At 41.4% G+C, this 24,640-nt stretch overlaps 2 protein-coding genes across 6 annotated transcripts in view; both read left to right on the top strand.

The window, feature by feature from the left end:
• The first annotated feature begins 544 nt into the window (after positions 1 to 544).
• On the top strand, positions 545 to 2,253 carry LOC125746768 (UPF0729 protein C18orf32 homolog). 2 transcript variants are annotated; one of them, XM_049021152.1, is made up of 3 exons: positions 545 to 669; positions 1,366 to 1,583; positions 1,762 to 2,253. In XM_049021152.1, exons 2-3 carry the CDS (start codon positions 1,404 to 1,406, stop codon positions 1,834 to 1,836), a joined length of 255 nt encoding a protein of 84 aa, XP_048877109.1. In that variant the 5' UTR covers positions 545 to 669; positions 1,366 to 1,403; the 3' UTR covers positions 1,837 to 2,253. The 2 variants fall into 2 exon arrangements, with proteins under 2 accessions (XP_048877109.1, XP_048877111.1); XM_049021154.1 differs by having other exon boundaries at positions 666 to 777.
• Positions 2,254 to 5,360: 3,107 nt separating this feature from the next.
• dym (dymeclin) overlaps positions 5,361 to 24,640 on the top strand; it is a 77,368-nt gene continuing 58,088 nt past the window's right edge. For 3 of the 4 annotated variants that reach the window (XM_049019733.1, XM_049019730.1, XM_049019732.1), the window contains exons 1-8: positions 5,361 to 5,557; positions 12,158 to 12,350; positions 13,748 to 13,800; positions 14,164 to 14,257; positions 14,820 to 14,953; positions 15,688 to 15,760; positions 21,325 to 21,450; positions 22,385 to 22,527. In XM_049019733.1, coding sequence (XP_048875690.1) covers positions 12,211 to 12,350; positions 13,748 to 13,800; positions 14,164 to 14,257; positions 14,820 to 14,953; positions 15,688 to 15,760; positions 21,325 to 21,450; positions 22,385 to 22,527 — 763 coding nt within the window. In that variant the 5' untranslated portion in view covers positions 5,361 to 5,557; positions 12,158 to 12,210. The remainder of the gene's footprint in view (positions 5,558 to 12,157; positions 12,351 to 13,747; positions 13,801 to 14,163; positions 14,258 to 14,819; positions 14,954 to 15,687; positions 15,761 to 21,324; positions 21,451 to 22,384; positions 22,528 to 24,640) is intronic. The other variant, XM_049019731.1, reaches the window with a different exon arrangement.

The following is a 24,640-nucleotide window of genomic DNA, read 5'->3' on the forward strand; positions in this document are numbered from 1 at the left end:
ATTGGCCCAGGTTGTCGTCGAAGGAAAAAAAAACAGACATTCAGCTGACCATGAATGGTTAAGGGTCAAATTCAAACGTGGCTTCACCTGAAAATAACAATACTTACAATACTTGATCATATGTTCATAAAGAAAAAGCTAAATAAAATGCGATTTATTATTTGCATGTGTAATTGTACATTTTCTAAGAAATTTTCTAATAGAAACTGTTGTATAGCGAAAATAAAACATAAGTCAGTGAAGGGGCTGTGGTGTTATGACATATGCCGTTCTAAATTAATTTTCCGCAATTTCTTTCTTTCTTATTGATGAATTATTGGGCTTGTGCTATACTGCCGCTTATTCAGGTCCTCAGGTATCCTCCAATGCAGTAGATGGCGACAACGCATTATGATTCGGAAACAGATCAAACTCTAACAGATCAAAACAGCAAAAGGCAACGAACTGTATTAAATTTTACAGTTTTTTCATAAGTAGTATTAAAACCATGAGTTATTACAAGAAAGAACACAATAGCGTTCCACCCCTCAGTGCGTGGACCCCTAAAAAACCCAGTGTTTCTCCCAGGTAGCTTGTCGTTGATCACGTTACCTATGAACCCGGAAGACGCGAATTCCAGAATAATCCGGTGTTCGGCGATCCAAGGAAGGCAGTACTCTACGTTTATCGGTTCGTGTTCAATTTGCGTGTGTTATTGCTATTATCTTTATTTTGTTTTAAACGAATCGTTTGTTAGAATTTAAGTAGGGCCTATCTGAATGGTGAAGATGCGCAATTGTACGAAATATTTATCAGTTAATGTCTTTGTTACACGATGGCTAAATTGCTGTTCCAAGTAAATGTCGTTACTGTGTACCTAAGGCCTGTGACATTTCAGACATTTTAAATATCCTTTATAAGTTTATTCACTTAAGAATTGTGTTCCAGTCACCGATGGAGGAAAACCAGGTTTCTTGTCTTAGGCATTGACTTAAAAAAAAAACTCGAAACCGGTTTTAATTTAGGATGAGTATTGAGATGTTCATGTATGTTGAGTAACATACAGTATTTTAGTACCGTGCGTCTTTAACAAATACATGATTTTCTTTATAGCTTTTTGTTCCTGTGCATATATCAGTAATCCAGTCATGCATAGAACAGAAATAAAACCCTAAAAATGTGCCTATATTTGACTTTGTATAACTTCCTGTGTCTTTTAAAAGATTTGTTTCCTAAACAGAACAGTGGTTGCCAGTGAATAAAAAAACAATTCTAGAAATACAATACTTTGAAAAAGACTTGTTCTTTTAAAATGTGCCTTAATGATATGGTATGATATTCTTAGATTCACTTAAGAATGTATAGTGATAAACTTTTTTATTAAAGTTTCAGGTTTCCTGTCCGCATTCAGCTGAAGAGCAGAAATGGTGTGCATCCCCTGCATCGTGATACCTGTCCTTCTGTGGGTTTATAAGAGATTCCTTGAGCCCATTATTTACCCTTTCATCTCTCCACTTCTGAGCCGGTTTTGGCCTAAAAAGGCAGTTGATGGTAAAGATAATGGCGAAGTGAAAACTAAAGAAAACTGTAACGGGACATGCAAGGTAATAACGTTTCTGTGTAACACATTCATTTGTAATGAAGATTCTCTTCAGCTACAGTACCAGAATTTTAAAAGTTTAATAGTTAAAATATATTATGAACTGACTGTCACTTTTTGTTGAGTAAAGACTGCCGTATACCTTCTCTCCTTTTATTCACAAGAACAATTTTCTTTTCCAGAATGATTGCAGCACTGATGCCGGAAGTGCTACTGTGAATGGTCAAGTGACAGCCCCAGATAAAAAGAGGGATTGATGTTGCTAATGAAAGCAGGAAGACTTTAGTAACGTTGTAATGTTATGAATTGTAATATAGAAATTATTTTGAATGAAATTGTGCGTAAATATAGCACATTTGCTGTTCCACTCGTAAGACTGGACACTTGGTGTTTAAGCCTTACATTTTGAATATGTGTACTTTATATGGAAATTATATAACAAAATATAATTTTAATTAATTAAGCTTGAGAAATGTATATAAAGTCAACTTTGATGCTTATCTCTTAAGTGTACTGTACATTAGTTTCTGTCTTATGTCACTCGTCTATTTTAAAATGTTTACTTTAAGTTTCTACTAAACATTTAATTTATTAATGAGTTTAAAAGAAGGAGGGTGAGACACGTTGCTTATATTTTAAATATAGGTTCACAATAAAGAATATAGCAATAAATACATGGTGGTGATTTTCAGAACATTTTTTCTCCTTTGACATGTGCCAAAGCTGCCAGTCACACATGTTATCCATGTCATCCTATGTTTAGAGTATGTTTTAATCAGGGGTTGGTGACGGTAATTATCGTGGAGGGGGTGGCTGTCCTTTTGCCTCCACTCTGCCGCGTGACCTGACAGAGTGGCGCTTATTGTTAGACACATTTACGTAATACTCTAGTTAGTGTTTTACGGGTTACTCATTGGCTCCCTGCAGGCTGCTCTATTGGTGAGGATACAACTTAATAATTTATATACAGAAGAAAGCGCTGGGATAAGGGACTGAAACTTACTGCCAGGGGGAACCAGGGTTGGGGGCTCTAACGTAGCCATTATCAGGGGGCACTGGGAGGGATGGTGCCGACTTAGACACTGCCAGGCAGCATTGGGGGGTGGGCTTAGCCACTTTCAGGGGGCACTGGGAGGAGGGGTGCCAAATTAGCACCCACCGTAGTACTGATTTTGGAAATGTCGAGGGGCGACGGTAGGAGGGGGGTATGAGCGGACCCTCCATATAAATGAAGACTGATTGATTGATTCCATTCCAATTCATTCTGTTTGTAATTGAATTTAAATATCACCTGATAATGTTTATGCTCATTGTGAAATGTCGTGATTAATACCTCACGAGTGTGTAATGCCACAAATACTGATACTGAGCACCTCTGACGAACGGGCCATTCCTGATTTGGAAAATGGCTAGGTAAGAGTAACATATTTGATCCTCATGCACATTTTTTCCATATCATCTATTTTCCTCCCCTTATGAATACTGTGAAGATATTTCTTGTATCAATGTAAATATGTCACACCCAGTATGGGTCTTTATCTTTTGTCTTAGATTACTTATAACATTTTATATATTATATTTATTGGCAGAAATGTGTATATACTTTGTATACAATGCATGTGATTAATTCCATCATGGTTATTACAGTATTTGCATATTTGGCCAACAGTTAATACTTTGCCAGATTTTAGAAGCTGCTATGGGTAAACATTTTTGGACATTTCAGATGACACTGACAGTCGTTTCCTTTAGAAGCAGCGGGGATTCTTGCTGAGACAAAGCATCAGAATGAATTACAAAGTCTTTCGGAGATGTTGAGTGAGTATCACCCATTCACAACAGAAAGCTGGCCTGTGAGAGGTTGGAGGGCCCACAAGGCAGCCCACACTGCTTATGATCTGGCAGTGCATACTGATGTGGCATCTGGCTACATCTCTGAGGATTCCAGAGAAGTCTAAACTAGCTCTTTGTCTGGGATCCACTCTAGCATGGCTAGTGGATGGTGGCATTTTAATTAACAAAAGTCCCTTAACCCTCGATTTCCCAATGAACTGTCTGACCCTGCTTTCAATTGTAAATTGCTTTGGACAAAAGTGTCTGCTAAAAAAAAAAAGAACTGTAATCAAGGAACAGATTCCTGCAGCGTTCTGTCTACTGCAAGTCCAGCTAATAGCCATCCTCAAACTGGTCTCCCTTCTTGCCAATATGCACGGCAATATTACGCAGCGGGCTACTGAAACACCAGTCCCTAGACAGACTGCACTAGCATGGTTAACGCAGGAGAATCTGCCCCTCAGTATCAAGACAGAGTGCTTTACATCTTCCATTGTCCTGTACCTGTCACGGCTGTCATGCCTCCATTTGGCCAGCAGATGCCGCTGGCCATCCTGTCTTTTTCACTTTGTTCCTGAAAATTTAGATAATTAGTGAATTGTTCACATTTGTCTCTCATCTGGTGTTCTGTATCACTGTAGAGATGTACCGACCTTTGGAAAGGATTTATCTATCTGTCATTGTTAGTGTTGTGTGTTTGTTCCTGCCCGTGCCTTGCTAATTTATCCATGTTATAGCCCCACTTGCTATTCTCAGTCATCATTTTCCCCAGCATTTCCCAGTATCTGCCTTAGTCCTTCGTCTTGATACTCCCTGCCTCTTGTTCTGACCCTCTGCAGTCCTTTTGTTTCCGAAGTACTGCAAGTTTGGGTTGAAATAAAGTTCCCTTCAGTTTCTAAAAGCTGCTCTTGCATCACAACTCATTCCCTGCACCCCATCATAACATGCACATGCATGAGTCTTTTTGGGATACCAAGTATTTACTCTCCTAATGTGTGGTTTTATACATAAACCATACCTTTATTGAGCATTCATATTACATTTTTTCATACATATCAAAATGCAGTATGTATTGTCTTGATAATTATTATATAGATATTAGATATTAACTTGCATTTATACTCCTTAGGGCCATTTATTTGTGCTACAACCAAGAAGACATTCAGAAATGACCAGTCCTACATCTCTCCCAAAATCCCATGCCAAAATTATGTCGTGACACAAAACCTGTAAATGCCTTGCAACCATTAAAAGCGCTAAAACACAGATGTCTTAAATGCTTCCTGCAACACTGCCTCAATTCATTCAAATTGCACATTTTTAAAAACAGTTTTATTGACAGAAAACATGCAGTGAAGTGTCCAGTGGGAAGTGGTTTATATATAAACAGGAAGACTCCACGAAATGTGATATGCTTGCTAAGGCAGCTAATTTAGATTCCCTTTGTTTATATTGCGGGTACGTCTTAAACAATAATGCCATTCAATGCCTGTTTTCTGTACACATTCACGGGATGCAGCCACAGTCTTGGCTTTGAAAGTCTCCTGAAGCATAAGCCTATAAACTGAAGTCTTTCTTTGAACCGAGCTTACTAATGGTTACTTCTATATATATGCCGGTATCTTCGCTATCCACATAACAGTCCAAATACAGGCAGTCAGGTGAACTGGTGCGAGTATTGTACACTTGCGCGTGTTTATTCACAGTGACGCCTTGCACTACGCCTATGTGGTGTAGGATCCAGGCTATCTGGGACCCTGTACTAAATAAGTGAATGAAATTGAGTCAGATCGTGCAGTATCTCTACGCTTCAACTGCTCAAAACAGAAAATAAAAAATCCTTCAAAGTATGTTAAAATAAATTAAACTCTGGAAACAACATTTCCCAGAAAGCTGTGTAATAAAGTCCCGCCCCCCACCCTGCACATCCTGTCACTTAACCTCTTACCTTTTGCAATAACGCAAGTTACTGTGGTGACGTGGAAACATGGAGGAGTAAATTAGGAAAGTAGCTCGGAAATATCGGCAATATTGAACCGTAGTTAATATTAAACAGAAGAAGAGGGAAACAAGAGCCGCGTAACATTGGGAAGATCGGCGCTCCCGGCAGAGGAGACATACGGACGCGTGTCAGGTACTCGGGAGGTACCTAAGCAGCTTTTAGTATTTGCTCTGTGTCATTGGTGATTTAAAAAATAGTGTCAATATGGTTTTGCGCTTTATATTCGGAGTAAATGCAGCCAGGTTCTAAGACAACTGAAGCATGTTAACTAAAATTGATTCATTAATAACACCGTGCTTTAGCTAGCCGCCTAGCCGCTTGCGTGGCTGGATGAGGAGGATTAACCGGCTGTATACACAGATCTCTCACCATTTAAGCTTGCTGTTGAGACAGAACAACAAAATTATCTTTGGTATTTTCAGGCACGTTGTTTCAGTATTATTCAAATAATAATCATTCATAATATGACATGTTTAGGCTCTAGCATTAATGTAGGTAGATTATTTTATTTAAGCTGTATTTTATTTTTTTTTCTCTTCTAATTCAAAGGTAGGTTAAAGTTAAAATAGAAGATACCAAAATTGATTCAAACTAATAAAATGTTCAAAAATAATTAAGGTCGTTTCCAAGTTCTTACTTGAAGAATAACATTTTGATTTTTTGTGTCAAGAAATTTGAGTTTCCCTAATATGCATCACATTACGTATTTTATTTTTATGCATTATATCGCATACTTTTTATAAATGTGCTTAAGTTTATAAGTTTCACTTTAAGGTGTTTACAATTGCCACATGACAATAGTGAGATAAATAATGCACTGAATGTGACGTTCTGTGCATTATTGTCATAAGTCCTGACCAGCGCAATCTGCCTGTTCATCTGATGTTTTGGTTTTTATACCTGTGGGTATAAAACACATTTATGTTGTGAGAATCATTTTATAACTTGTGCGCTTCTAACATATTCATTCACTGTCATCTTAAATAATACATGAAGCTGTTGTAAAGACTATTGTGTTGCTGACTCATACAGGGTTTGACTTGCATTTTGCGAAGATGTATTATAAAAACCTTGTTGCGTTAGAAGAAACAGGATGAACAGTATCCTTTCAAAAAGAAGCATATAATACGAGAAGGTATAATTATTGTGATGATCTGTAGAAACACGCCGGTCTTTCCCAATCCGGTCCTCTGGGACTCGCAGACATCCTTTGATCAAAAATGTGGACCGTGCGGCGGGGAGCTAAGAAGGAGCAAAAATTAGACCTCCTGTGGGTCCCCGAGGCCCGGCTTGGGAAACGCTGTAGACAGATATTTATCTTCCCAAGTGACAGAAATGAAAGCTAGGGATGGCCTGTTTGTTTGGCCGTAAGTCCTGAGGGGTTTTAAGATGACTTACCAGTTTTCGATTAGCCCGTGGATCTCTTCTACTGTGGAAAAGGCAAACACCGATATATTGTACAACTTCTAAAGTTTAGCGTTTGACAGACATTGTAAAATGAATCTTGCTATGTGAAGAGTCATCGTATAAAAGAGAGTCGTCGCCTAATGGATTGTTGTAGAATGACGTTTTTAGTGCATGTTCAGATTTAATGACCTAGTATGAACAACGAATAGTAAAATGTCCAATGCGCAGTTTAGTTCAAAAGTTGTTTTGTATCAAATATATGTATTGTGTAAGAATTCACTCCCACAGTCCATTCTAAGTGGGTTCTAAGAGATCAAAAGACTAAGTATCAAAGTAAACCACTAAGTCACCTATACACTCTTGATTTGTTGTGTCCATTGCTAAGTGCTATACTTCCAAACAATTACTTTATACTACTGTAACCCCTGAGAAAAGAGGAAAAACTGTATGGTCACCAGGTGTCCATTGCACACATCAGATGGATGTTTCAAGAGGTGTGTGTCCTTGTTAACTGGTTCAAACTGCTCTGGCGCCAAAGGGGTTCACAGATCTCAGATTTGATATCGTCTTTCATTCTTTCTCTCAGCCCAATGTAAGGTTAAGAAGCCATGCACTAGGGTATTTGTATTTAGAAAATTATTGTGAAGTTCAAATGCACAGACCCTTTATACACACGGCTGGGTCCTTAGCCCATGTTTCCATTGGTTACCTTTAATGATTCATCCATGTACAGGACTCAGCATCAGTTATCCAGGGATGCATTTCTAGCTCTGCTGACTTCTGCAAGTCAACATTCCCACTGCCCAGACGGGTCCCGTCTTTCCTCCCTCTCTTCACTGATGCAAATGAGTTTTGCAGGACTGACAGTTTCATGATAATATTCGGGGTTTCTAGAATTGTGATCCACCTCGCCCATCTGTCTAAGGTCTCCTGTGAGACTCGGTTCAAGGTAGGAGTGTGCACTGCATGATGGCCTTTAACTGTGAACTCCTAGTCCGGCACGAAGCTGAAGACTCCAGCAGCCATCAAACAGGTGGCATACTCCCCAACCCAGGCATCCTGAATAGTAACCCATGAGTCAAAGTTCCTCACTATGTTCTTGAGCAAATACGCCAGTCATGAACACTCCTTGTTCATGCAGAAATAGACAAATGGGTTATTCATTGTTCAGAATTATAAGCCCTAGTGCTGCACAAAGGATACTGTTAAGGTTATAAAATGTCATTTTGAGGACAATTCATTTCTTGTGATTCTTTTCAGCTTTATCAGAACTCAGACTCCTTTGGTGTAATGATCAACCTAGTCTGTTGAAATTACAAAGGCTAAAGATCCTGGACTGTGGTTAGAATTTTTTAGTTTTTTAGTTTGAGTCTGTCTGACAAATGTATTGTTTTACATAGATGACTTGCACTGGGCTGTTTCAGGCCTGTGTTAGTGCTGGTGTGTGGCCTTTCTGATATGACTGCTCCAACACTTTTACGGTCTGTTGTTACTGTTTACTTTTAGAAGCTACCAGCATGTCATCTACATATTGGATGATTGTTGACTTTTGCAGGGCGTGTGTCTCGGATGTTTTCCCAGTGCCGTCTGGTGCACATCTGTAATCATCGACAGTATCCTCGTCAGTGGACCATTTGATTGGGTTTAAATGCATTGAAAATGGTGGCTGGATCTGCTACGAGAGGGGTGAGCTTATCGGTATGTTGGTTTACGTTCCTGTAGTTCTTGATGTGAGCCATCAAGTCTCATTAGCCTTCCATCCCGGCCATACTGGGCTCTCATAGTCTCTATAGTGAGGCCTCATCCTTCCACTTATGCTCTTACAGGGAGAATGCGTTCTACAGAAGTTTAGTTAATCGGTTATTTTCCTGTGCTAGGTGAAGATGATGGAGTCCGTATTGCACAGTGGTCAAGCCACAGTTATTCTTGCCCTTGACTATGTTGGACGATCAGCTAGATGTTCTTTTTCTAGTCGTTGCCTCAAAGTTAAAGTGGAGTCCAATTGAATTGGAATGTCCATTCGTAGCAACCCTTGTGTCCAACCCACAATGTGATTTTTGTAGGCGTGTTATTTGTTTTACATACTAGCTCATTAAATCTGAACATGCACTTTACACGTTATTCTACAACAGTCCATTTGACGATGACTCTCTTTTACACAATGATTCTGTACATAGCAAGATTCATTTTACAATTTCTGTCAAACCTAAACTTTAGAAGCCGTACAGTGTATCGGTGTCTTTCTCTGTGCTTGTACATGTTTTTTGACATGCATCTCTGGGAGTTGCCCCTGTTAAGTGAAAGCTGCTTCAATAATTCAAAAGCATTGATAAGTGCCATTGTAAGCACTTAATTACTCTTAACCTTGGGGTATCGCATCATGGCCATAGTGTCCTTCGTTTTCTCAGACGCTGAACTTTGATGTAGGCGTTTTCCAAGCTACTGTTTGCATTGCTCTTGCGGTATTCATATCCGGATTCTTTGTGCCATCCACCACCTGGCTATAGGTCGTACCTCTTTTAGGCCCATTCAGCTCATGTGATCTTAAAACCCTTGAACAGCTCAGGTTTCAGGCTGCTTTAAGCAGGTTGTAGGTGCTGAGTACCACATTTTCACAACTGATGCCAATCACTCTGGAAAACTTCAACCCATCAGCTAAATGCAGTCGCATTTAAACAGTCATTGCAGTAGAGTGTGCTTGCAGCTGCTGCTAGACAGCGTCCATGGTATCTGCTATACTCTGTGTAAACTATGTCAATATACCATTGTATACTACAGTGCTGCCCTCAGTTCAAGCATCTACTGAATATTCCTCAGATGTTCCAGCTCTTCACAAGCTTTTGTGTTTCTCTTTGCGTATGGCAGATCTTTAAACCACCCATCCATCTTCTGTAGGCTAGCTGGATCCTGAGGTACACATTTGCATATCCATAACTGCCTGCTCCTTTTTCATTAGGTCTTTTCTTCAAAACTCTTTTTGTTTTCAAACGAGCCAGTAAACATACTGGTGACATCATCATCTTCACAGCTTTCACTTGTATGTCTGTGATCCTATATCTTGATGGACTGGATTCCTCTGTGTCCTCTCAAGGAGGAACTCGCTGTATTATCTCCAGCTGTTTCGGGTTGTTCTTGGACGCCGTGTAATTCTCGTCCTCTTGTTCCACTTCGGGCTCGCACACACTGTATCTGCTCATGCATATCCGTATTGGTCTTGCTCTCTGTGCACGACATAATCTCGTCTCACTGTAACAGTTGACTCATTGTAATTAAAGCCCATTGCTTTTCTCTATGGTCACTGCCCATAGGCTGTGTTAAAATCATGCTGAATTATTTTCTTTGATCTCTGACAGTTCAAATTCACCCATGAGGTTAATTGCTTTGCAATCATCAGTTTAGTTTGCTTAAGGTATAGTGTAATATATATATATATATATATATATATATATATATATATATATATATATATATATATATATATATATATATATATATTTATATTTATATATATATTTATATTTATATATATATTTATATTTATATATATATTTATATTTATATATATATTTATATATATATTTATATTTATATATATATATATATATTACATTATATAACTTGTATAATATAACTGCATTTATAGCTTTCAATTTTCTGGTTCACTGGCAATGAATGTAGCATGTTGTCTAGTTACAAGTGTATTATGTGAAATATATTGTCTAGTCAATGTATAACTGTAAGTATGTTGTAGTGTATTGTTCGGTAGGTAGGCACTTTTCCGCTGAAGTTCCGGACTCTGAGTTCCCTGGGCTGCCTCAACAAAGGAATTTTATAGTATGTGGTGTTAGCTTTATGCTAAATGAGCATGGAAGATGCAAAATGCTTATAGGTTAAACTTTACACATAACTTCATATGAAACTTCACCGCTACCCCAAAACAAGAGGATGAACAAGTCATTTTGTTAGTTACGTGGGAGATCGATCGCCATCCAAAAATATAGGACAAATCACATTTTGTGGCTCAAGACATGTTTATAATCCATTATTAAATCTGACCACCTACGGAAGTCTGTAAAGGTCGAACACCTCACCATGCACTTAGAATATCAACACAGATCATATTGATGAACATGGAGTTTACTGCATTGGGGAACCTGCTGCTTATTGAAATTTGATTAAATTCATTCATTGTTTAGGATGATTGAAAATGGAATACTGTGATAAATCTGTGGGCTGAATGAGGTATTGAAAACAAACTTGAAAAACGTCTGAAACAAACATCTTCTTCAACCAGGGCGTTCTATAAAAGGAAATGCAGTTGTCCTTATTAATCTGAAATAAATGTGCATGAGGGGACCTACCTGTGTGTTTATCCTGGAAGTAGGGCTCAAATTACGTAATAAATTGCAGATTGTGACTTATGCAAATTAGGCCTATTTTTGAGGGTGTTCTGCTCCAGTCAAACTGGAGTACTCTGTAATAGTAATAGAATGTGTGGTATTCTAAATCTCAAACTGACATCTCCATGAGAATCACTGAGCTTGTCAGAGCTTCCATCCGAGGTGTTCCCATCCTGACTTGGGCCCCTTTGTCACTTATATCCTGTCTGACCGTTACTGTTTTAATTCCCCTCTCTGCTCCACTCTTACTACTTTGTCTTTCTTTCTGTCCACCCTGTGCCGTAAATTTGCTTGCCACTGGCGATTACCCCATTACCGATATGGCAGATTAATGGATAGGTTTTCACTTTAGCTGTCTGTGTAGGTTTCTCTTGAGCTCTTTAGAAGAGCAGCAGGCTGATTGTGTTGAGCTGGATTTTTTGGCTTTAAATAAGCAATGAAAAAATTGGTTTATTGAAAAGCAAACTGGCACGTCAGACTAGGTGATAGACAATTTGTCTGTTTATTTTTTTTTGGCTAACCAGTTCCTCTTTATTCCGGTTAATAATTATCTGAGGTCAGTGTTCGAACAATGAGCTGACAGATAGCTGTAGTTTCCAATGTATTTTTAAAATTTATCCTTATAATTTCAGAAGTATGAAAATGAGTATTCACAACCTAACACCAGTGTAGAATAACCTGACTGGCAGTCATTTCGTGTGGCTTATTATAGTATTCTGTATTTTCTTGCCTCATATCTCAATTTTTAGAATTGTGACTGTGCATTGTGATTCATTACTTTAGTGAAAGACTAAATCCATTTGTCTTGGATTTGCAGTATATTGTTGGAGTGGACTGAGTGTGTTATTCATTGAATTTCAGATAACTAATTACAGTGGAAATGAAATGCAACTTGTTCTTGTTTGTTCAGTGTGTGTGACTTGTTCTGCATTACAGGACCTAGTTCTGTTCGACATGAAGCTCTAAGAGGACCTTGTCCAGTATAGGATATGGGGGCTAACACAAGCCAGGTCAATGACCTGTCACAAAATCCAAGCCTCGGGTCCTTGGTTGGGACAGAGGCCATTTCTGAAAATGACCCCTTCTGGAATCAGCTGATTTCCTTCACTTTCACCAGTCCTACCAGCAGGTGAGTTCCTGATCGATGTGCAAATGATAACGGTGACTCCAAAAGTAGGTTGAAAAATTATGGATGGGAATACAGTTAACTAAGAAATTAGCTCTTTTAAATTGAGATTTAACTTCTCTTAGGACTGAGGAATGCGTGACGTAGTATAGTCTAAAGTTCTCATTGTGTGAGTTGTATTCACATCCACACCATAATGGGTCTTTACTGTGGGCCCTTGAGACTTACATTTTCAATGAATACCAATAATTGAAAAACAAATGTGATCACGATGCATCTACAAATGCAAAATTATTATTTAGTGACCTCTTGTATAGACCTGTTAGCTATTGTTGCTGCAGCTGTTATGCAGCCACATTATAGCTATGGCGGTCGTATGCTGCATATACTGTTCATTCACGATGACTGGTACGGCAGCCATTTTGCTAAGCCTGTTATGGTTATATTGGAGTCTGAAAATGACCAGAGTCTGTGAATCCGCGTGTGCAGGCTTCGGTCATGATCTCCCCACCCCAGCAAAAATATTTGTTTACATCTTAATTAAAAGCATGTCGTGTTTCATCTAGACAAATCCCACTTTACTGTTCGCCATGTATTTTTTGAATGGTAACACATGTGGCTGGATTTCATATGAATGGTTTTAGCTACAGCTTAAAACTGAAAAGTGACTTTAAGGCCATCACTTTGAAGTGCTCTAAAGAAGTCCTGAAGATTCCATGAGAGTGATTCCATGTGGATGAAAATCGATATCAAACACTTAATCCCTGAATAAATCCCTGTCTTTTTTAATTTTTTTTTGAAAACTGTGTGCTGACAATTTACAAACTGGGCATGCCCTACACTGTCAGAAAGAAGTGCCAATTTGTACCTCTGAGGTACTGGGGCTCTACCCTCAAGGGTTTGCCAATTGTACCCTAGCTGCAGGTAAATGTACCTTTTAATGTACAGAAATGGATACTGAGGAGCATTTTGTACCATTGGGGGTACCTTAATGATGTTTGTACCTTGAGAAACAACCGTGTACCGGGGCTGTACCCATATTTCTGACAGTACAGTGTTAGCACAGCATGTTATGGAGTCCCATTGAAAAACTCTGTCTTGCTCCTCTCCTCTGCTTTTCTCGCTTTAGAACTTGAGTGAGGTCTCTTCCGGATCCTCTGCAGTACAAAAAGCACCACATATCTGTTTTGTTATAGCTCATGATCCTGTGAATGGTGCAGCATGAACTGTACGTCACATTCATGTATGATTATGCTGCTGGGAGCGTGTAGTTTACAGTGGGTGGACCTGTGGTCCTGTCACACCCGGCCTGGCTTGTGTGGGCGGTGGCCTGTGTGGGCGGTGGCCTGTGTGGGTGGTGGCCTGCGTAGTAGAGTGATCACTTCCTGTTCCTTTTTTAGCAGAGACTCCAAACTGTTGGAGGAGGCCGTCATCCCACTCGCCAAGATCCTCAGTACGTCCTGACACCTTTCTTAAATGCATGATGTCCATAATCTTTTTGTAGTTTGTTCCAGTTTCTACATGTCACTAATGTTACATTTTGATATCTAAGTAGAGCTGCACAAAGGACAGAGCTCTAAGGCACATGTTAATGTCAGTGTGTATGTGTGTAATACATCATAAAACAGAGAACAATATGAATTATATTTTGGATAAAAGCAGTAAGAACCAAATGATTAGCAGCTGTTTTTTGGCTTCTTAACTACTTTTGCCTTCTGAGCACTATCGTGTTTGTTAAAGATTAGTGCCCTCTTCTGATATACTAACACCCGCCCCCCGCCCATTCCCGCTTTGCTTCACTTGTTGTACTTGGCAGTTGAGAACAATCCTCGGACAGGAAATTTCGGAGCCCTTGTGAAAATTTTCCTTGGACGCACCAAAGAGCTGAAAATATCAACAGAATGCCAAGAGTAAGTATGTAAAAATAAGTGTGAGTGGAGGAGACTAGGAGCCGGCGGGGCCCGGGAGCTCTGCTCGGAGCTCTGCTCTGTCTCCCCTCATCCTGTAGGAGGTCATTGGTTCAGGGCAGCTTCCCAGATCAGGGCTTTCACTGGAAATGTACAATCCCTGGTTATTTATTTATAAATTCCTCTGCAGATCAATGTCTGAGAGAGATGAAGAGACATTATTGACAGTGAGGTGCACAGCTGGGTAGAGCTCTGCTGAGAAAATCTACAGCTCCAGTTTTGTGATTGGTGTATTTTTTGGGATGTATGGATGGATGTTTCTCTTTGATGGAGAGGAAGGACGTATCAGACTGGGCATGCTACCTATTTGCTAAGGATTTTTCACACTAGTGAAACTGTAGGCCTTTTCTGAACCTACCGTGGAAAGCATGTCGTTTGAATCTCTCCACAGACATTTATTAATACTCTCCCTTTTTGTAATGAGTTTAGGTAATGAGGTAATGGCATTTATGTGTTTATGAGTTTGCACCATGGTTAACGAACGCGCCCACTTCCGTCTCTGCAGCCAGCTCTTCATCTGGCAGGCCCATAACGCTCTCTTCATGATCCGCTGCTTGCTGAAAGTCTTTGTCCGCGAGATGATCGAGGAGGAGCTGCACATGCAGTTCTCCTACCAGCAGAGGGCGCCAGGCTCCAGCGGTAAGCTTGGTGCTCTTCAGCCTTTTCACATTTGTAGGCCAGAGCCAATGAACAGGAAGTGTGCAGGCTCCTGAAGAAGAGGGAAAGTAATGCACCATACAGCTAAAAATACTGCTGCAGGTCAATACTACTTATAAAAAGAAAGGAACGGCTCAAGTTTTATATTTGAGATTATTGTGAATAATGGTAAACCAAGAACTGCCTTTTAAATTTTGAGTCCTGAAATGGCATGGATTGAGAATGTGTTTATGTGCGCATGCGAATATTTATGCATGCTTTTTAGTATTTAGTATTTTAGTATTTTTTTCCATGTGTGATGGTCTTTCAAAGAACTATAGGCTAAAAGAAAATACAAAATTATCGATTTTAGTAACATAGGTATCCTGGCAAGTATCCTAGCAAAGTGGTGCTAGATGCGAAGGGTTAGTGGAAGGGATTCTTTGAAGCTGGTGTTTTCTGAAGAGATCGATGTATAAATTATAGAGAGATGGTGGAACATTCTGAGGTTCATTGGCAAGTGTCGTCTTCTGCTTCACATCAGTCTCTCGCCTTGGAGAACACTAAGAAACACTTTTAAGAACTACTTTTTAAAAACTCTTTTCCCTTTCATGTATATGTAGCCTTGAGGCCAGTTCCAGTACAGGTGCTGTTTGTCCCTTTCAGTAACTCTGAACAGTGATGATTAAGGTAAAATGGTAGAGATTTCGATTTTCATTCCCTCCTTTTTTGAGCAGAGACGGGAAGCGAAGACCTCCTGGAGGAATTGATCTGTAACCTTGTCCACCTGATCGTGGAGGTGCCCCTGCTGTAAGTATCCTGCCGTGGAGGGTAGGGGCTGTGAGAGTTTGTGTCTATTTGTCGGGGACTTCTGGGCCTTAACCGGTTCGGAGGAGAAGTGGTCTTGGCTGCAGGACTTCAGTTAGAGAGCACAGAGTCGCTTAGCCCTTGCTGCGTCTCTGTGCCGAATATATATGCCACTTTTCCTTATTATTATTTTATTATTCATTTTAGATAGGACATGGAAACTCGATTGTTCTGCTTTAGTTTAGATTGTTGTGCATTTTTTTTACCTGACCTTAAACCTTTTTTCCCTTTATGGCTGAACATAAAAGGGCTCTATGTGGGTGAATTGCAGTATTATGAACACGCTGCACCAAACCTGATTTTGGCACTGCTCCCATCTTCTCAGACTCCTCCTCGTTGTCGGGGCTTGTCCTTCGCCTTTCTGCCTTTCTTTCGTCTCCAACCATGACTCGCTGCCAAGCGGCTGTTTCTGGCTCAGGCAGCCTGTGTTTGAGTAGACGAGGGGGGTTTCTGTTGCACCTGTGCTCACCTGCCATCTGCTCTCTGGGACTTATTCAGGTTGCCGGGTGATCTTTGTCAGATGGGATTATGGGGGAAGTGTGGCTGGCAGTGTGGGGCGTGGCTGCGGGCGGGCCACAGGCTGAATGGGAGGATGTGTGGTCAGAGGCGGGGCCACAGGCTCTGGTTGGAGTGTAGCCAGTGGCAGGGTAACAGGCTGAATGATGGGGGGGTGTAGCCAGAGGCGGGGCTACAGGTTGAATGGTGGGGGGTGTGGCTAGTGGCGGGGCTACAGGTTGAATGGTGGGGGGTGTGGCCAGAGGCAGGGTAACAGGCTGAATGGTGGGGGGTGTGGCCAGTGGCGGGGCTACAGATTGAATGGTGGGGGGTGTGGCCAGAGGCGGGGCAACAGGCTGAATGGTGGGGGTGTGGCCAGAGGCGGAGCCACAGGCTGAATTGTGGGGGTGTGGCCAGAGGCGGGGTCACAGGCTGAATGGTGGGGGTGTGGCCAGAGGCGGGGCCACAGGCTGAATGGTGGGGGTGTGGCCAGAGGCGGGGCTACAGGCTGAATGGTGGGGGTGTGGCCAGAGGCGGGGCCACAGGCTGAATGGGCGTGTCATTGAGTCAGTGACTGCAGTACCTTGGCGCCGTGCTCCTCATGGTTGCCGGTGTACATTTCAAAGGTGCCGCCAACTTCCTCTCTCCCTCCATGTCTGCAGGGATTATCTCTAAGCCTTCAGCCTGTATTATGTGTGAATGGTGTGTCTTTGAGGACCAGCTTGTGGCACGGGGGGGAACAGCGATGGGCTCAGCATGTTTAATAAGAAAAACAAAATCATAAAGGGCACTCACTTAGTTTTGAATGGGACGTTTTTAAAAGAAAAATGCCAGCCTGCTTATCATGCATTAACTTACCCTAATATGTATTCCAATAAGTAGAGTATTTTATAAAATGAATTTAGCATTTACCACCGAATGTAACAAGTGTACAGTTATGAACTTTACATTTCAGTATGTTTCATTTTGCCTGCAGCATTCTGTTTAGAAGCACAGAAAATCTCTTCCAGTGTGTACAACTGGATTCCCCCCCCCCCTTCATTAAGAGCAATTTGTTGTACTGCCTTACCCTAAAACTAAGCTGGATCCTTTTGGTTTTTGGACATTTGTCTGGAGCTACCGACAGATGTGTTCCAGGATGCAAGGCTGGCAGTCAGATGGGGCCGGTCAGGTTTCTCCTCCTGCTCCAGCATCACGCTGGAAGCTTGTTGTTCCATTGGCTGGTGAGAGAGAACTCCATGCAGGGCCACTTCCTGTGACAACTCTGGCAGTTGGTGACATTACCCCCACCCCCCGTAGCCGAGCACCAATCCTTTGCAGGGAACACAATAAATGGTAGAGACCCATGGCAAAGGAAACCTTGCTCTGAGTACATGGGGGGGTCAGCTTCAGTAGGGAATCCATGCCTTTGCCCCAGAGTCATCCGCCAAGTAACAGGAAAACAATACTGAACATGGGTGTCACGGGAAACAGAATATCAGCAAGAATATTCCAGGTCTCACCAAATTTGTTTTCCATTACTTGTAACACTAATGCCAGGGCCATTTTAAACAGTGACAGGAAATGAGTTCCTGTGATTTGCATCATTGTGAGGTCCCATTTGATAAATTGCTCCACTGCTGAAAGAGACTGTGTTAACTGTAGGCCATTATTGCAGCCTGAACTGTATGTAATAGCGGGGACTCTGGTGTGTTTGCGGGTGATGGGACCACAGGGGGCAGTGTTGTACGATGCCAGGAGGTGGGTCGAAGTACCTCGTCTACCCAACAGCAAGAAGGCCCTGCAGTGCCAACACCAGCAGCTGGCCCCAAAACGAGGGAGATGGCTGTAAAACTATGTAACTGTTTTTGCTTTAGAAAGGAAAAGCGGCATTTGCCAATTGACTGCAGGAGGCTCGGAAATGGACGCGGAGCTGGTGAAACTAGCAGGAAGGAAAGGACAATGGTGATTGCCCGTGAGGGAATGGCACCCTCGCCACTGCGCCTGGCTCTGGCTTAAGCTGGGGGGCCGAGGCAGTGCTGGGGAAGGCGGGGAGTAGGACTGTGCCGTGGAGAGTCTAATGCAGCTACTGGGGGCGGTTAGACTGGTGAATCTGTTGCATTCATTTCTGAGTGTGTGTTTCCTGAAAGATGCTTCAGGATTACCTTTTATATCCATCGACCGTTATGTGGGAAAACGTTTTGCATCTGCTGATGTGATCAGAGATGTTTTTATGCAGCCTCGTGTCAACTTGCGTTCGCATTTGGGACCGGCACCGCCAGATGCATGTAGCTGTAGATCTACCTCAGTATTGTGATTGTCCATCACATAAACATTACTGTATGCATGCTGTATTACAAGTTAGATAGGTGTGTGGTGAGTGGCTTAGTAAACTAAGTCTGTACCGGAAGGTTACTGATTCAAGCCCCGGGTTCAGCAGAACCGTCGCATGTCCGTGGGCCCTCAAGCAAAGCCATTAACCCCAGCTCCAAGGGTGTTGCACAGTGGCTGAGCCTGCACTGTTACCCCCAAGCTATGGAGTTCAAGATGGGGTAGGCAAAGAGAAGCATCCCAGTGTACTTTTACTTGTGCAAATTGCAAACAGAGGATTCATCGTTTTTTTTATTATCATTTTAGATATGGACAGTGGGAAGGGTTGTATGGTAAACTGGTACTGAAATAAAACCACAGCACTAGAGTTTTGAAAACTGTACAATACCGGCATTTTGAAAAAGTCAATATTTTTATTATGTGAATGGCTTTTTGATATGGTTAAAAGGGAATCTGTCTATTTATGCTCAAAGCTGACAGCAGTAACATCACCCTAGTGGTGCGTGTGATGTCGCAGGAAACTGAGAACGACGTTGGTTTCTGTAACACGGGGGGAGGGGACAAGTGTAATGTAGAGATATTTAGGGTATAAAGTGGGTGAAAAGGGAGCCCCTAAATGCAGCAGCACCTGTGTGCACGTCACGCCTGGCCAGACGTCTTTTCAAGTAAATCAAAGCCCAACAGGGGATAGTTGACTTCTTCACACCCTTATGTCCACGAAAGAGAGTCATCGTAACGCCTCTCTGCAGCAGTAATACACATAATCAAACATAGTCTGCAGTGATGCATGGGTCTGTTACATGAGCAACTCGCCAATTAATTCTACCCAACAGACAAAATGATGCCCAACCTGCTTTTTTGACTAATATACCTGCATCCCTACAAATGACCTGAATATCATTTAATAAAATTATTTGAAGTAAAGCACAATAATGACGTTATTCTGTTAATGACTGTCAAAAAAAATGTTTCATTGTGAATTCTTTCAAATTGTCACAACACTAACAGTGAGTCGTCGTATGGCTGGCAGTGCTGCCCGTTCTCCTGCAAAGGTTACACTAAGCAATGCACCCCCTAATGCCCTTCTCCATCCGCTTTCAGGCGTCTCTCGGTCAGTCTATATCATTTACTATGGACCTCGGACGTAATCGCGATCAGGCATAACTCAGTATAAGGCTATTTATATATTGCCAGAAAATTTATGTATATTTGTAGGAATAGGGCTGCAATTTTGATGTTTATTAAGAACATGGGCTTCTAAGCAAAATGCTGACAAATTACTGAGAGATAATACCTGAGATTTACAGTTATAGCTCTTGTTTTTTATATGTCTGTCTGTCTGTCTCTCTGTCTTTCTGTACAAGCTGGGAGTACTTTATTTTTGGGCCATTTTTCTACGAAGTTTAGTGATATAATTGAATTGGACACATATGTACGGCTGGGCCGCTCTGTGGTTAGTATGGTGTGCATTTTCCTTGGCTTGCACCGCCAAGTTGTAAATGCAGAAACCTCTGTGAGACTGCTGTATATCCCAGGCCTGCAGGAAATTTTGAAGAAGGTCAGGAGATACGGGTCACTGACCTGGACAATCCTGTCATATTGCTATGAGATCATAGACTTTCTGGTGGGTGCAGTTCCCAGGAAGATGGTGGTAATTTTCTGGAAAATTTCAGTGCTGGGCCTTTGAGCAGAAGGTTACCGGCTCAAATCCCATGATCAGAAGAATAATTTCAGTGCTGAGCCTTTGAGCAGAAGGTTACCGGCTCAAATCTCATGATCAGCAGAGTAATTTCAGTGCTGGGCCTTTGAGCAGAAGGTTACCGGCTCAAACCCCAGGATCAGCAGAATAATTTCAGTGCTGGGCCTTTGAGCAGAAGGTTACCGGCTCAAATCCCATGATCAGCAGAATAATTTCAGTGCTGGGCCTTTGAGCAGAAAGTTACCGGCTCAAACCCCAGGATCAGCAGAATAATTTCAGTGCTGGGCCTTTGAGCAGAAGGTTACCGGCTCAAACCCCAGGATCAGCAGAATAATTTCAGTGCTGAGCCTTTGAGCAGAATGTTACCGGCTCAAATCCCATGATCAGCAGAATAATTTCAGTGCTGAGCCTTTGAGCAGAAGGTTACCGGCTCAAACCCCAGGATCAGCAGAATAATTTCAGTGCTGGGCCTTTGAGCAAAACCCTCATCGCCAGTTGTTCTAGGGACCGTCTAACCCTGCATTCTCAAAAATGTATGTCACTTTGTATTAAAGTATCTGCTAAATATTTTTACGTTTTACAATTATTACCCTACAGTGAAGTGACTTCATACAGAGAAGATTATTAGTGTACAAACAAGGGTTACAATGATACTGTCAGTCCAGCATATTTTTAAATGCACATAAATTTTTGAAGCTGATTTATATTAGAAATGGCAAAGAACCTCTTCAGTGAAGCAAATGGGGGCTGAAGTTGAACGGAAACTGGAAAGTGTACCTGTAAATATGAACATATAACAATCGTATGACATATAAATGTTGCTTTTTTTTTTTTTTTTTTGCTTAATTGCTTTTATAGCCTGAATAATTTTCACTGTTCTATTCTAAAATATTTTCCTGCCTTTAGTCACGGTGTTTGCATTGCAGTCTCCTTTGTGTGGTCTTTGAGTGACACTTTACATAGTCTTTTTCTTCTGTATTGTCTTCTTTTCTCCTCCATCCAGGGATATTACCTACAGCATTCTGTTTGAGGCAGTGACCACACTCCTTGTCCTGCTTTCATATCAACTTTTCCACAAGGAAATACTGAGAGATGGACTCATCTACAAGTACCTGATGCGGGGGAAATGGTGAGTGGGAATCGCCGGCTAAGATTATAGGTACACGAGGTGGCGCTCAAGAAGAGACTGCGCCTTGTAGCATTGGATCAGAACCCAGTATCGCAAGAAATGGAATGCAACAATAAGATATTGGACAATATTACATTCCGTAATGTTCTTACGTCCTGAAAATTACTGGGCATAGATGTCCACTGGGAGTAGTGGGTGTTTGCCTCGTGGGTGTGGACTGCCGTGTCTAGATGTCGAAAGCGGTACATCGAGGGCACTTTACCCAATACCCAGTGGCGTAAGTACATGAGACGGTGGGTGGCCCAAGTTCCTCGTTGTTGTAACGTTGTGGTAGCTGTTGCTGGGAGAACCGATCCTGCCATAGCACCCAATGATGCCTCTGCAGCTCGGTCCAGAAAAGCATCCCTAAATTACAGCCGCTGGATCTAATGTGCAAAGTCTGTCCCAACCAACCCCTCACTCGGTTAAAGCCCTGATAATTTTTCGTAGTATACAGTTAAACGAAGAGCTGAAACGGTGTTTCACCGCATAGTTTGTACTTCGTGAAGAAACCTTTTAAAGTGAATTTTTCCACAAGCAAGTTATCATGTAAATTTCCATGTAAATATTCTTTTCTTTCCCCAGCAATACTAAACGACACACATGCTTATATGGGGGGAGGGTGCTAGTTTCCTTGCAAATAACATAAATTTTCTGGTTTGTTGATTCCTATTTGGGGAAGAAAAGAAAAAAACAAATCTTTGCAATGGAGTTGTGGTGTGACTGACTGCTTTCTACAGTTAATAGGCCATTCTTTTAAAAAGTAAACATCAGATGAAGTTGCATTGAAAATCCCCTTATGTAAATGTTTTGTCCATTCATGCATTTTTTTGATGCGTAGGGTAGAGATCAGTGTTGTGTTGTGCTGACGCCATGTCGCTGTGCTTCTACGCAGTGTGGACCTCACTAGCCGCCTGGTGAAGACCCTGCTTTATAATTTCATCCGGCAGGAGAAGTGCCCACCTCCTGTGACCCATATTTTCGATTCACAGTCTGAAGGAGGGGGACTTTTGTATGGACTTGCTTCCGGTGTAGCAAGTAAGTATCACAAAGCTGTGTGCAATATTTTACCGCTAAATGAACACTGGGAAAAAAAGATATTGGATTGTAACAGCACTACGGTACATTACAGTTTCTCCCTTTGCCTTAATAAAGACTCTCAGGGATACATGTAAAATTGGGAATTATGGGTCGTGTTGTCAGATACTAATCCGATACTCCGGGGTTCCCAAAAAACTGATAAGATTGCCTGGGGGAGGTGGGTAGGCGTTCCAATGGCTCCATTTTCCCCGAGGCCTTTTGCACAGGCCAAACATTTACTTCTTGCTGGCTGGGTTTCCCCTGCTGGCCCCTTTTGGGGAACCCTGATATACCACAACTCATTATAGCTCAGTGAAACAAAATGCATGGCAATTATGGGTCATAACTCAAACGGCGTAGCTTGGAGTGTCAGTGCTTTGTACAAATAAATTATCACATATTTATGCAGGATTAGACATGGCATTGGATTTCCCACTGTTTCGAATTTTGTTTAAAACCTTGTTCAAGACCTTTACTCCTAGTTCACTGGTTTAACCAGCACCAAGCTTGGTAGCATAGTCTTTCGAAGTGTTATAAAGCTAGTTGAAGAATAACATGCTTTGGCTGTTATCCACTGGTTTAGTTTTACTTAAAATGGCCTTTTTAGAAAAGCAGTCTTGAATGAATTGTCTGATGGTCACAAACTTATATTTAGGTATGTGTTTGGTGGCCTCTGATGTGTAGTTATTTCTGCTTTGGCCCACTGATGATGCTATAACGGTAAGAAAAGTAGCATAAACAGTCAGTAACTCACAAACGATTTCCTCGATTAGTCTGAGTTCATGCATTCTGCCACTGTTGTAATTGTAAACTTTCCCTCGAAGGTCAGGATTATTGGTGGGGATTGAGCTTGCAGTGCCCATTGAAAAGAATCACCGATGGTGCATACGCGAGAAACTCGCTTAATGTATCGATCTCTCAACCTCGGACCTTTAGCATAAAATGACGAATTAGCAAAATGCTATTGTTTGTATCTGCTGGGGAAACCAGCTGGGTTTTAGGCCTTTTTGAATTTTCTAAGAACCTATTACAACGCTCCCTCTTTAGGCTACTTGTCCAGTCTGCGCGAGATTTTTTTTTTTTTTTATCCGGGCCCACTGATTTGAGGTTTGCAGGGCGGTTGAGGAATTTGGTGCCACGGTCAGGCTCAGGGAATGAGGATATTATAGGGGTGAATGCAGCAAAAACACTGAAGTGCTGAAGCCTGCAATTTTCCTTGGAACTGCACTAATACTCAATCCTCACCTATCTGGTTCACTGCTTATTTACAGTTTGTTTAGTCTACAAGACTTAGAGAAGATCTCTCAGGATTCCAAGGCCTTTATCATGTTGTTTCGGTTTAAATGATTTGTCTAATGTTTTTATTTGTTCCCTGTTGGAATACTAGCATGGGTTTATGCCTTACATATATGTTTATATATGTTTATGCCTTGCATATATGTTTGATATGCCTTGCAAATATAGTTTTGAGTGGAACCTTGTTGCTTATAATACAACCTAAAAATCATACAGAGAAGGACAGTTTTTTCATCTGCTTACAGAAATTTGAGTAAATGCATATGAAAATTGAAATTTTATTTTTGTTTTTGAAATGTCAGGTGTATGGTAATTGCATAAATGTGGCCTGTTTTGGCTACGTTTCTTGATTTGAATGTTAACACTGGATAATGTTACTATGGAAACTAATGCCAATTTTAGATTATTGTTGGCTTGTTAAAATGTATAATTTAGATTTTTTTTTTTTTTCTGAGGCATATTGGGGATTATGCTATACTATATGTCTGTCTGACCATCCATCCATCCATCCACCCACCCACCCAAGTCCAGTTCGCGGGGCAGCAGTCTAAGTCCTGTAACATTCTGGTCAGGGTTTGGTGATCCTGGGTGCTAATCCAGGCAAACCAGCGCACCAGGCTGGGGTTACTCCCTGGATGGAATTGCAGTCCATCGCAGAGCACAAATACTGAATGGACAAAAGTATTGAGACACCTGGCCATTATGTCTACAGGAACTTTTTATGACATCATGTTCTAAATCCATTGGCATCAGTATGGAGCCCCACTTTGCAGTT

Source organism: Brienomyrus brachyistius, chromosome 7, assembly GCF_023856365.1.
Source record: "Brienomyrus brachyistius isolate T26 chromosome 7, BBRACH_0.4, whole genome shotgun sequence".
Taxonomy (NCBI): Eukaryota; Metazoa; Chordata; class Actinopteri; order Osteoglossiformes; family Mormyridae; genus Brienomyrus; species Brienomyrus brachyistius.

What these genes read in the sequence shown, in the direction of transcription:
- LOC125746768 (XM_049021152.1), top strand. Translation starts at nt 1,404, where the DNA reads ATGGTGTGCATCCCCTGCATCGTGATACCTGTCCTTCTGTGGGTTTAT. An exon ending in ACTGTAACGGGACATGCAAG is followed by an intron (nt 1,584 to 1,761) that starts GTAATAACGTTT and finishes TTTCTTTTCCAG; the next exon opens with AATGATTGCAGCACTGATGC.